The 13868-nt window shown below is 32.7% G+C and overlaps 1 protein-coding gene across 1 annotated transcript; it reads left to right on the top strand.

Annotated features, from left to right (window-relative positions):
• The first annotated feature begins 3063 nt into the window (after window positions 1–3063).
• On the top strand, window positions 3064–6623 carry LOC142984308 (uncharacterized). The gene is made up of 6 exons (XM_076131827.1): window positions 3064–3313; window positions 3733–3795; window positions 4065–4181; window positions 5139–5210; window positions 5906–5995; window positions 6359–6623. The coding sequence occupies exons 1-6, from the start codon at window positions 3243–3245 to the stop codon at window positions 6597–6599; spliced, it is 654 nt and encodes a 217-aa protein (XP_075987942.1). The 5' UTR covers window positions 3064–3242; the 3' UTR covers window positions 6600–6623.
• Window positions 6624–13868: the final 7245 nt, after the last annotated feature.

A 13868-nucleotide genomic window follows, 5' to 3' on the forward strand; every position in this document is an offset into this window, starting at 1 on the left:
GTTTATCATCATGATCATTGGCCCGTGTCTATCTATTGCTGATGATTCAAGAGGAGTATTATTTGTAATGAGGGAACATCTTCGTTTGTTTATACCCTACCTATTATAATAGTTCCACAACTTATACCAGATAACCTTGGTATGCACGATTTATTGAGATGATAATTAATAATTTTAAGTATTTCTACATATACTTGTAAGGCAGCTATAGTTTTAATTCTGAATTTTATTTACCTTCGCTAATTGGACTTGCATACAAGACTCTACAAAATGAATGCTATAATAATATCAACTAAGTCGCCGAATCGATATCAGACGCGCAACAATAAAATTCTTATAAACTTGCAAATGTTAACTAAAAACTAGCATATCACAATCAGAAATAGTAAGCAGTTTATATTTTTGTAACAAAATGAGAGCAAGTTTGCAAACTTTACGTTTTTCAAGTAGTTAGTAGTTTGTCGGGGGCAGACTTGTAGCAGTTTATACTTCTGGCGTACGAACGCCGCAATTTTATTTGTACCGGATAAGTAATATAAAGTTTCATATAACCAACTTTGTAGGTTATGCGACGGTTAAGATTTCAATTGTGGGTTGGTACTTGTTGTAGAAGATATTATTCAGATTATTTATTAAATTCATTATGAAGCCTAAAAACCTAGAACCTTGTTAATAGAATTTTATTATTTGGAAATTAACGCGATTGTGCATAGACCTTAGCTTGTCGTCTTGACCAACTTGCACTATAGAACATTTTCACACATTCTCTGTGGTTAAGTCTAACGAGCATTGAAAACGACATTTTAAATATACTGAACAATTAGTTCTTACGGCACCCGCTAGAGGCGCTGATCAGATTTTCATACAGAATGTATCGATGGCTAGCCGAATGTGGATGTCGATGGCCGAAGGGAATTGCCCGTCTGCTCTGTTGATAATAGTCATTTAGTAAAATTATATTTTAGGATCCTTTATTCCGAATTCCAAGTTTACTAGAGCACTTATTTCAGACTTAGTACAAACCTATTCTTTCTATAGCAATTCTGCCAGGTAAGTTGAAGACATCAAATATTATCTAAATTAAGCAGCTAGGTATACTATTTCAGTATCGATGGATGTTAAAAATGTAATACAATATATTACAAAAGGAAATATATACGGAAATAACTACATTATAAAATACCTCTTAAGCCTTATATTTCGGGAATGTAAGAACAATTATAAATAAAATAACAAATAAATATACTGATACAATCTGTATTAAACTGCAACACTCGCAATGTTCGAATTCTTGAGCAGATTACGAACGTTTAATAAAATGCTATATTTATTGAAGTGTGTACTTTTGTTGTAAATTCTAGTAATTTTATGTAGTGGTTAGTTTAAATAGTTGTAATTAAATGGTTTAAGTTATTGTTGTCTCAGAATTTAATAGTCTATTAGTTTCACATTTTTGTATAAAGATTTTCTTATGTTTATATTTTTTAACAGGTTGTACCTAACTAATCTTAATTCTCAATTACAACGTGCGTAATATCTTTGAAATTTTCACTCTTTTTTTTTATATAAACCATGTTGTGATTGACTCGACAAAGACACTCATGCACAAGAGATCCGAAGGATATAATGGGCTTAGCCAGTTGTCTGAAATCTTGTTCTACACACAACTACAATTTTACATCAAAGTCCAATTAAAACTGACAATTATAACTGTGAAATTACTACACGATTCTGTAATCGATTTACCAACTATATCAACTCCATTGTTTGGAGGCTACAACCAAATTATTAATCGAAAGAAAATGACACATATGCTAGCGATTTCTTCATCTCTTGTGATTGTATGTATTTTTCATAACTAAATAAGAGATCAGTTTTACGGATAAAGCGTTCGGAACCTCAGTTTGAAAGGATTCTAAGTAGTCTAGCTAATCATTAGGACTCATAAAATGCTATTAAAGCTTATTTTTTATTATTTTTGTACTTTCTAGGGTAGCATAGTTGTATACTCTAAACTTGAGCCGAACTATGATTCTGATAATGGTGGAGAGATTGTCACATCAGAAGAGGATCGAATAAAAGTACGATATATACGTAACTTCACGCTTTCATACCCATAGATGTGTACACAGAATATACATTTCGTGAGACGCCAGTTATACCCGTAGTAGGCGTTGGCAAAGAATATACACCTACATTTCGTCATTTACAATGTTAGTCCTATGTAATAGTGAGCGAGTTACTTGCAATTATACCGGACACGCATCCAAACTCCGGACTACTATTTCGAAATATTCTTATATAAATAAGAAAAGACCCATAGCACTTTGCTCAACACCTGAACGAAACCCAAGACCTAGTATTCAGCAGAAGTAATTACTGCCTAGACCACCGAAGTAACAAATAAATAACACTCCTTAATTTATATTTCAGTCAGACAAATATCGGGTTCTTACACCATTCCGATCACCTGCAAAATCAAAGTTTGTTAATTCTAAAAGACATGGTAAAAAACTGACGAAAATAAAACGCAGAGGCATAGGCAGCTCGAACAGTGACGTCAGTAATGATCTCACTATTGAAAGTGAGAGTGGTGATTTGTCTTATGATATTGATTTAAATAGTGATTCAAGCAGTGACTAGTTTGAAGAAGATTATTGTGCAAAGTTGAGGATTTGTAATAAATTGAATTTGGGACAAACGTTAATTTAATTGGTGACCATTGTTTTTTGATCCTTGCCTACCCCTACTGGAAATTAAATAGGTAGGGCCACTAATTGTTATTATTAAAAAGTGTAAGTTAACCTACTTGTTAAAAGTAGTAGACAGCAGATATATAAAATTAACAATCGGATTACTTATCTGATACTTAAGTGGAAGTGGTTAAACCAGGCCTTGGTAATTGATTAATGTATAAAAATTGTCTTTATTTTTATATACAATCCAGCACATACAAAAAGTATATATAGCCACGTTGGAATTCAAGATAAAACCTCCTACATCAAACTCTAATTTGTATGAAACTTGACAACAATAAAAAAGAAGAACTGTCAATATCAAAATGTCAAGTGAATCATGAAACTTATAAACAATATAAAATAGTAAAAAATAAGTAAAAAAAATAAACCAAAATGTATCACATTCACAAGATTATATGAAATTGTTGTATAGATTATTACACTTTTTATGTTGGCCCTAGACGAAAGTTAGTATAAAGGTGAGGTTAACTGGAGTTCCTAAAGATGGGAATGGTGAACAGCAAGGACTTATTTGGCAGTAACAAGAAAATAGACGAAGCAACAAGTAACTCCAGGTACGAAACGAAACTATAGATATTTCCTAGTCATCATCATTGGCCTGTATACATCTATTGCAGATGATTAAGGTGGCGTCAGGCAGAATTAGTGCACTTTCGTTCGTGGTTCAAAAGACCTATGCGGGAGAGGCCACCGCCACCACATTTACGACATAAAAGTGCCGGAAGAATAATATAATAGAATCTATTTCCTAGTAGAAGCATAGTAATCGTACATGGCAGTGAATGAAATCGGACTACAGCGACCAAAGTATATAAAATTTTGGCTATGTTCAGGGTTGAAAACACAGACACAAACTTATTCCATTAAATCAGTTGAAGAAAAATATTCAACGGTTAAAAAATAAATCAAAATTTTGGACACGGTACTGGTTTAATCTTTTTCAAAATTTTAATGCTTTTTAAATTTGTTTCAGTTTATCAAAGCTACGATACGTGATAACAGAGAAACCGAAATGGAAGGTTTTCAAAAAAAGAGAGTAAGATTTTTCGTGTATTTTTTCCGCACGAAGTCAACGAGATTGCTAGTATACTTTATTTCACTGTTCCAGTAGACTAAAGAATTGGCAAAAACCTAGAACTTCTAAAAATGTGATTGTAGATAGCATTTTGTGCACCACGACCAATAACTATGCCATTTCATCACCTTGATATTTATCCCTAAGTGATAAATTTAGCTTTTAACTGTTTTTCTCATTAGCTGGTACAACAAAATAATCCGGGTAAAATGTTTGTGTAATATTTTCAGAATTGTCCAATTGCCACCTACCCGTACTGGATGTAAAGGATGTCCATGTGGTAGCGATGCACCATGCAAACAGAAAGTCACACCAAAGGGCGTTACTATACACTATCCACAACCAAAGTAAGATTTTTAGTCTCGAAAATGATGCATATTATTTTATCATTGTCCTCTACGGTTTCGGCACCGCGATGTCCTAGTGTCGCTTTCCAGAATTTGAAACAGCGTGCTTATTATTATTTATTTATAATTCAGTATTTTGGTACATACATTATTACTTGATCTACGTCTATCGACTATTGATCTGGTCTTTGAAACTTTACTTACAGGCTTTACCATACTTCTTCTTCTATTACCTACTTATTTTTGTTCAATTAACCAATATATTTTTGTACATCTCTTCCATTGGAACCATTTTAGAAACAATTGCGTGGGATTTTTTGCATCCATTTTCCATCCATCTTACTTTGGTGTATTTTGCACAATGCAAAGATATAAAGAAAAAACTTTTTGCAATATTTAAAACTTTATTACATTTGCAGTTTCTCCTGCATTATTCATACAAAATTACGTTTTTAATTCATTCAAATTATGAAATACAAAGCTAATGCAGAATGAAGCGTGATTAAAAACTAATTACAAATGGATTACAATAGAATTTGTGCCTTTGTTGGACGTTTCAATCCACTCAAATCTAACTGTAAACTACTATGTTATTCAAATTTCAATAAATATGGAATTTCTGATGGGCTTTCACTGACAAATGAACCAAAATCATACAGGTTGTCAAATAAAGCGTAAACTCTATTTCTTTGACGGTTCTCGTACTTTAGCTTTTAACTACTTTTTCTAGAATTATGTGTTGTAATAGGATTTTTGTTCATATGTATAAATATTTTAATTTCAATCATACAAATCATTAAATAATCACTGTGCAAGCGATGATATTCAGCGATATGTTCGCGTTTTTCAATATACATTGCGCGTGGTTTAGACTTTGTATATTTAAATAAAATAAATAACTTGAATGCAAAGATTTGTTATCACAAGTGACTTAAACATGCCTGCATTTATTTGCAGGAAGAAAAAGTTTGGAAAATTCGGGAATAAACGCTATACACCACCTAAAATTGAGAAAGGTTATTTGAGCAGGTCAGTATTATTCAAATATCGACTTTCTTACATTAGTGATAAGGCACAATTTTAAACGGTTGTTTTCTATTCGGAAAGATTTCAAATGCGCCACTTAAGTATGCCCAACATGGGCATAAAAAAATTTATAAAGAAAAAAACAGAGAAGAGACGCAGTATGGATTTTATGTTTATGTCACTCATGTTCGGAAAGGTAAGCAGTAGTATCTACAGTGACTACGAAGATTATTTCTTTTCAAAGATAGTGTATACTATTATTTATTCTACGATAGCTTACTATTTGTTGAAGAAATAACAGTAATACACTAACCAAGATACTTATATCTTGGCCCAAAATTGTGCATAAAAAAATATTTTTGTCTTGTAATTTTTGGCCACATTACATTTTACCACTACGAGTCTCATTGAACGACTGTGGACATTCTTAACATAGTGTATTTCATAGGTATTATAGACGATTTTAAAACTTATTAAAGAAAGAAATAAACAATTATTTATTTTGAGCAAAAAATATTTTCTTAGCAATTAAATCGTAGAAGACCTAAGTTACACTAGTAATATTATTGGTGTTAGGGTGATATTACGTGATAGGACGATAATAGTAGTAGAATAATTAATCACGATGTCCAAAAACAGAAAGCGACTATTTTTCAATACGAGATTTTCTTTTAATAATTTTATTGTTTTCGTTTCAGCCCTAGAACAGCACAGAAAGTGAAACTAATTCGACAGAAGAAATTCCCTACATGGAGAGTAGATCAAGTGATTCCTTACGCATCATACTTGTAAGTTGAAATGAATATTACTATAAAGTCTATTTGTTTTAAGAATATTTTCATCGAGAAATAATAGTGCTGGACTTCATTACTTTAAATTTTTCACGATGCTTGTCTGTTTTATACAAGAATAATCAATTTACCTTGAAAGGCCTGACATTTCGGTGCCGGTTTTGCTATGGTCGCAAGGGCAGTTAAAGATATAATATTTTTTACACCAATGTAAAAGAAATAAGAACTTTTATGAAGTTAATGCACTATCAAACAATCTTTATATTAGTAGTTAATTTAACAAAACGTAAAATATTGCATTTAACAAACGTAACTTTGCATAAATATGCAAAGTTAATTTTGTAAACTGTAAAATTTCAGCCCGTGTCCTAACGGTCCCGCTTGTCCACACGAACTCCCACCACCGGTAATACCAATGAAAGAGAGGGAGAAGCCAAGAGAAAAACCACGAGAAAAACCTAAAGAGAAGCCGAAAGTCAAGCCGATGGTAAAGCCAATGGTAAAGCCGCTGTTAAAGCCGATGTTGAAGCCAATGGAGAAGCCCAAAGAAAGGCCGAAGGAAAGAGCTCGGTCTTTCCTTCTTCCAAGAGAAACAAAATAAAGGCGTTATTATATGAATTATGTACTGTCCACTTTACAATAAAATATTTTGAATTTATATTATTATCATTAATTGTATTTTTTTAATAGTAATGTTATCCTACGATATATTTTTGAATATGAATTTCATAGATAACTAGCGCATTTAAGATGGCTAAGACTCCAAGAAAGTAAATTAAGACATCTCTATTTTTAGGGGTTTTGTACTTCATTGATTTTCCATATGTTTATATTTAACCATAGCCAATTAGTACCTATTTTATATTTCCCCAAAAAATTTAAAAATAAGTCAACGCCAAAAGAGTCCTCACCAGAAAAACTTCCAATAACAGTCAATAGCAAAACTAGGTTCTAAATAAAAACAACATTCAGTGAGTAAAGCACAATGGGGAGGATTGGGGTGGCTCATTACACTGACAAGGGTTGCTACTGCAGCCGAGAATTTCTTTAAAAACATCCCTCCGTGCAAATGAAGTGGGAACAAAAAATTAACAGTAAACGAGGCTGCTTATTTATTCCTTTTCTGAGACCTTAAAACCAGGAATATTGTTTTGTTCTGGTTTATACTTTGTGACTTTTTGAGCTGTTCTTGCACTGACAGTTCGTTTGGGTTATTACGAAACGCTTTTAATTTGGTATAATATAACGTTTTAGGTAACTACCTAAGACAACTGTCTTAAGTAGCTTATTAATATCGGATTTTAACAATGCGTCGTAAGATAAGAGAATCGCAACATCTTTAAGCGCAGTTTTGTGCTTCGGCAAAATTGTATCTTCAATCATATAACCTCTGGTTCTCATTACACAAAGGACTATGGGCGGAATCGTCCCCACCCATCAACAAAAATGAAATGTAGCTCAATTGATATATCTTGGCAAGACGATATTTTTATACTATGGCGACATTGCCCAAATGCATGGGGTTCTCATAGTATCTTACGTTTAAACAAATATCTCGTTAACGTATTATTGACGACTAATTCCAAAATACATGCTCATTTATTTATTAATTAGTGCACAGCGGCGGACGCCGCATGCACATAAAGATAGCTGGGTACAAAATAACCCCCTCCCCCCGCTCTCCAACCCACGATTTTAGATCTGATCAGATTTTAATCTGCCAGCGCATCTGTTAGACAGCATTATAATTGACGAGTAAAAATTATTATTGAAATATGAAATCAATAACATGTATTAACCATATAATGGAAATGATATAAGTATATACATATGAGTGCCTCTGTGGCGCGGTCGGTAGTATATGCGACTGCGGTGCGAGAGGTCTCGGGTTCGAATCCTGGGTCGGGCCAAACAGTCTTTTCTGAGATTTTCTGTTAAGAATTTCCTAGAGATTGCCCGGAGTTAGGAAGTTGAGGTCGAAGACCTCCGTGTCTCGGAGAGCACGTAAAGCCGTCGGTCCTGCGCCTGACCTCTCACTGGTCGTGTCGGTTATCCGTCCCACCAAACTATGAGAGTGATGGAATAGAGAGTGTACCTGTGTATTGTGCACACACTTGGACACTATAAACAAAGTCCGGCACAGATGGCCAGTTTCAATGAAACTGACCGCCGTAGCCGTATATCGGCTAGGAGGACATTATTATACATATGAGTTAGTACTGTAATATAACAATAATGTTAAAATAACTTACAAATGTAAAATAAAAATATACGTTAAATAATAATTACAAATTGTTTTTTTTAATATATATTCCCACTGATTTATCAAAAACAAAGGATTTTAATTAAATAGGGGGCACTTTATGAACACGTTGGTATCACTTCCATGTTTGTTGGTAGGTGGGGACGGAGCCCATACATTTTTGCCCATAGTCCTTTGTTAACATTTAATTTTATCACAAATATTAATCAAAAGTTTTAAAATATATACATAAAATCACGTCTTTTACCAATAGGGATAAGCAAAATCCAGAGAAAAGTAACGTATTTAGTAATATTTTAAAAATAGTATTATGTGAAATTCTTTGTTTCTTGGACTGAGTACAAAGTTCAGTATTGACAGTGACAAAACAAAGGGAGACAAGGGTTGTGTCCTAGTTGCGTCACAGATACGCGTCATGCAAGATGGCAGTCTTACTTCTTTGAGATCAAGTTTAAAAAATATAGGTAAGTACGTATGATTAATCAATATCAAGACGGAAAATATGACTCCTGGAAAAAGCTATTATTTTTTGGTCACTTGTTCAAATCTTTTTTCATGAAAAAAGGTGGCTGGTTCGAGGTTTTTTCACGATGAATTCTAACGCCCGCCACTAGAGGGTCAAAAAAAAAAATGTACAAACTACGCCTTATTGTGCATTTTTTAATCGTTTAGGGCGATAAATGTTCTTATTTTCTCATTTATTCAATCGTAGTAACATTTTCAGTATTCAGTGTTTGATCGGAACAGCTACTGTTAACTAGTATAAAATAACTTGGTATTTGTCTTGCAAGCAACAACAATAAACTCTCTCCCACGTGAGTCTGCGCTTAGCACGTAATAAGTTCAGCAAAGATGCAATTTATGTTTAATTCAAGCTTAATTCACCGTATCTTTGTACACTTAACTTATAAGTTGTATTATCAGTCGTACTAAAAAAGCGTCGTGTTGGCTGTGATAAGATATACAGTGTTTTGTTAACATTATCAGAAGCTTGAAAGTCTGACCACCAGTCTTACCGAAGAATATCGTGTTATAACAGAGGTAACTGTGTCGTGGAGGTCCGATAGATCGCTCCATGAAATACACTGGTATCCAGCTGCATTCGGTGAGACCAGAAGCTGACTCCAACATAAAAGAAATGTCTACAGAAATGTAGAATCACAATTTAAAGTTATGTCTAATAACGTTAAGAGATAACATATTTTTTTGGCCCCGTATATGACAGAAAAACAAGAAAATTTCCCATCCAATATAGTAACAAATTTCAACCATATGACTCGTAAATCAAACATTCTAACCAAATTCGTACCCTCAAAAAATCTTTCTATAAGAATAACTGCATCCAAAAAATCTGTGAGAGATAAATCATTTCCTATTAGATCCTATCGGATGAAGAACCCATGTCACAATGCTTCTCTATGTAACAGATTATAGAACAAATTGCTTTTACGAAACCCTTACAGATTCGGCGTGAATTTTACTATTGTATTTCTAAAAATAAAACTGCTGCTGTAATGGTGGAGCTAAAAATATTTTTCGTTTAATAGTTATTTAAGAGCAGTGATAGCCGAGTGGTATAAGTTGACACCTCCCACACAAGTGGTCGCAGGTTCGAACCCGAGGCAACACACCAATGACTTTTCGAAGTTATGTATGTATTAGAAATAATTATCACATGCTCCACCGGTGAAGGAAAACATCGTGAGGAAACCTTGCGTGCCTAAAATTTGTTTAATACATTTATTGAGGGCATGCAAAGTACCCAACCCGCACTTGGCCAGCGTGGTGGACTCAAGGCCTAACCCTTTCCTCATTACGGGAAGAGACCCTTGCCCAGCAGTGGGACAGTAATGGGTTAAATTTATTTTTTTATTAATAGTTATTTGAGTTTTCCACATTACAGAGGCTTTAAAAGTGTAGACAATGGTATAATTGCATAACACCTTTTAAGATAAAAATACCTTTCCTATTGAAATTCCGATATTGTTCATGTGACAAAATTTCAAGCTTTTGTTAACGCCACAATAAACATGTGAAATACCCTTAGGATGTTTGGCTCATTGGCCCAGTATGTTTTTATAGACAGATTTATACAGAGAAAAAATATCGAATCTCGGACTTTAATCAATATCAATAGTGGTCAAATATGTTGCTAAACGCAAACCTCAAGAACGACCCGACTAATTTGGCGTATTATATTATTTTCTTATTTTATCCAAGACAATAATCCAAATCCAAAAAAAATAACAAAAACCTAAATATCAGCGTCAGTATTATTATTAAATAAAGTAACTTAGTACTAATTTAAAATCTAATAGATGTAGCTTTGCACCTACTTCCAAACTATTCAAAAACATAGTTAATCTCAAGGTTTTGTAAGGAAATCAATTAAAACTTGTTATTTAGTTGTAAATGTGTATTTACTTTCGATTTCACTGCCTCAAACGTTCAAACTTAGATTACTTATAACTTATAGGAGGTAAACAAAATTTCTAATATATTAGTTACTAAATAACTCACATGGATCTGCTCACATAAAGCAAAATTTTTTGCACACTTACATATGTTCGATTATGGGTCTTCAACTATCTTGTCTTGATACCTATATGAAAATTGGTCCAGCGGTCTAGCGATGAAAGCGTAACAGACATACCTACAGGCAGACAGAGGTTTCTGTATTTATAATCCTACCTTCTAAGACTTCATTCGCGTGTAAAATATTGCTGAGTATAAAGTCATTTCGAATGTTAATCCATACCATAAACTATTTGTTTGCCAAATTGCATCTCGATTCATTCAGGAGTTCATGCGTGATGATCAAACATACATACAACTTTCGCATTTATAGTAATAATATTAGTAGGGTTAGTGTGTATTAGTTGAAAGATCATGTAATGCGTGTACTCCCACTCATTTTGATTAATACTAGTTTGAAGATAACAAACAAGTACATAAACTAACTAAAGTTTGCAAATCAAGGCTATTTAGTAACTTACTGTATACATTTTAGTAAAGTAATTCAAAGTATTTAACAAGATACCAATATATATGCCAAACTACATTTATATCGGTACAGTAATTGAGATGCGAAAACATCAAAAACGTTTGCATTTCCGTGTTCTATCATTGCAACAATATAGGAAAATCTTACCTTACCCTGTCTTACCTAAATACGAAAGAAGTATGGATGTACCTTTGTTTCTTATAAGTAGGTACATAATCTAATATATAAAATTCTCGCGTCACAGTTTTCGTTGCCATACTCCTCCGAAGCGGCTTGACAGATTTTGATGAAATTTTGTGAGCATATTGAATAGGTCTGAGAATCGGCCAACATTTATTTTTCATGTCCATGTGTGACCATTTTTTTTATTTATATGGCAAAACAACGTTTGCTGGGTCAGCTAGTATATTCAATAATAATTGATTTTAGTATCCGACATACTTACACATTTTCTATGGTTTTTACCTACGCCACGGGTAGGAGAAGACGGTCATTTATGGAAGTAGATATGTCAGGTAATTATGTTTTTTTTTCATAGGGGGAATCTTTTCACCAGATCGAAATCGCAATCAAAAATTGTTTCAGCCTAAAACAAAGCAGACAGACTTTACAAAGTCACCTTGTTTGTCAATAAAGCACTCAAATACTAGATTACTATATAAAATAGCACTTTAATTTATTTGACTCTATATCTTTTATTAAGTTTCACTCACTACTAATTACACTCAATTTATTTTAACTACACTTCGAAATGTAATTGTAGGAGCATTAAAATTCTTTTGATTAGGGCTTTAGTTGCAAATGAATGGCTATTGACATGAAATTAATGATTCAACATTCAAATCCACTGAAAGAATTAATTATGAAGCACATTGACTTTGAAAAAATAATTGTAAAGAACGTTTTTTAGTAGTAAAAGCCAAATAAAATAAAAAATGTATTTTTTATTAACATGTTACGGTTTTACTGCTAGGTTAGAAACTAATACAGTCTCCTTCTAAGTGGAGAGCCGATTTGAAGTCTAAAAACTAGACAAATGCGGGGCTTTGCACGTTTTCTAAGTTGTCTTATATGAAAATCATAACAGTTATCTAAAATCATCATAGTTACCTAAAATTGTCACAATATTATTACCAACAAAACATAACTTTACGAAGAGATATTAATCGTCATTTTCCAACAAATTACATAGTTTTTAAAATGAATAGTAAGTTAATTTAAATTTTGTTAATCTCGATATTAAAGAAACAATTTGTATGAAACATTTAAAAAATATGTTTTTCAAACATTTGATATTTAAACAACATTATTGTCAAGTTATTAGCCTTGCAGTTGGACAGTTAGAACTGATAACAATAATAATGACACTAGCCTAAGAACGACGAGAAAAATATGTCTGAGATACATCTTGTTCAGTAAGCTGCTTTCGAATACAATATAATGCCGACTTCAGAACTGCGCATTAAATCTCAAACCCCTATTAATTCATATAAAATAACAATTTAGCAAAGACACTTATAAGCATACATCATTTACAGCCGGAAAGGCGAGTTGAAAACATAAATTTTGTCGTGGCCTCAACTCATGCGCAGTTGGTGTCAAACTTAAGCCATATTAAGGCAGTAAGTTTAAGTTTTATAACGCTACGAACAAGCGACTTTTAAATATACGGGTGTAAAGTTTGCCGAGCCATAAACTAAGTTTGTTGGAACTTTTATCAAATTAACGATTGGTGGTGGGTAAGTTTTTTAAAGATGAAATGTGTTTCCGGTGTTCTTGTGTAGTTTAACAAAATTATTTTTTAAAGTTGAATTCCTATTTTGATAAGAATTAGAAGAACGAATAATGGGTTCTATTAATTTATTTAACCCTAAAAAGTTATGTGCCTTTTTATTTGTAGACAGAAACCTAAAAAACATTCTCGAGTTTCATCATTTACAGTATTAGTTTCATGTATGAGCCTATGACATCTACCGGGCATGCAAACAACCTATAGTTTAAACAAAGGTAAAAAAACGTAGCTTAGTAAAAAAGTAGCTAAATTGTATAATAATATTGAGGAAATCACGAGATACGCAGAATTTCTTCTGGTTATCATAAAACAAGCTAAGTATTATCTACATATTTTTCATTACTAAATTCTAATCACAGCTTCTAAACAGGCTATTAAATCAAAATCCAAATTAAAATCTCTAAGCTAATCAGTCATTTTCTCCAACAAGCCAGAATTAAAGAATTTCTAATCAAAGAATAAAGGTTTAACTGATACCCTTAATATCCTTACTTTGATTACAAAACTGGAAAATGGTATTTGAAGAATGCCAAAATCACATCGAGAGAATAAAGCGAAACGGTTTATGAGTTACTTTGTTTACAAAGTTTTCAATTGTTTGGACAACGGTGTAAACAAGACGGGTTGGAAACTTTTCAAGATCATTAGTTGATATAAATATTATCGCTTATTGGTTTCGGGTTTAAAGATTTTTCAATTAGATTTGTCGTTTCTGGGTTGTTTGAAAGTAATTGTGCGGTCATTTGTATTTCAGGAAAGCAATAAAATAGAAAATAATTTGGCTTTGCTATTTTCAAAAATTGAGGAGTAA

The sequence above is a fragment of the Anticarsia gemmatalis genome, chromosome 26 (genome assembly GCF_050436995.1).
Source record: "Anticarsia gemmatalis isolate Benzon Research Colony breed Stoneville strain chromosome 26, ilAntGemm2 primary, whole genome shotgun sequence".
Classification (NCBI taxonomy): Eukaryota; Metazoa; Arthropoda; class Insecta; order Lepidoptera; family Erebidae; genus Anticarsia; species Anticarsia gemmatalis.

Bases quoted from the DNA above. Each gene is read 5' to 3' on its own strand.
- LOC142984308 (XM_076131827.1), top strand. From the start codon at position 3,243: ATGGGAATGGTGAACAGCAAGGACTTATTTGGCAGTAACAAGAAAATA. The intron at 3,314-3,732 runs GTACGAAACGAA...AATTTGTTTCAG, and splicing joins GAAGCAACAAGTAACTCCAG to TTTATCAAAGCTACGATACG. The intron at 4,182-5,138 runs GTAAGATTTTTA...ATTTATTTGCAG, and splicing joins ATACACTATCCACAACCAAA to GAAGAAAAAGTTTGGAAAAT.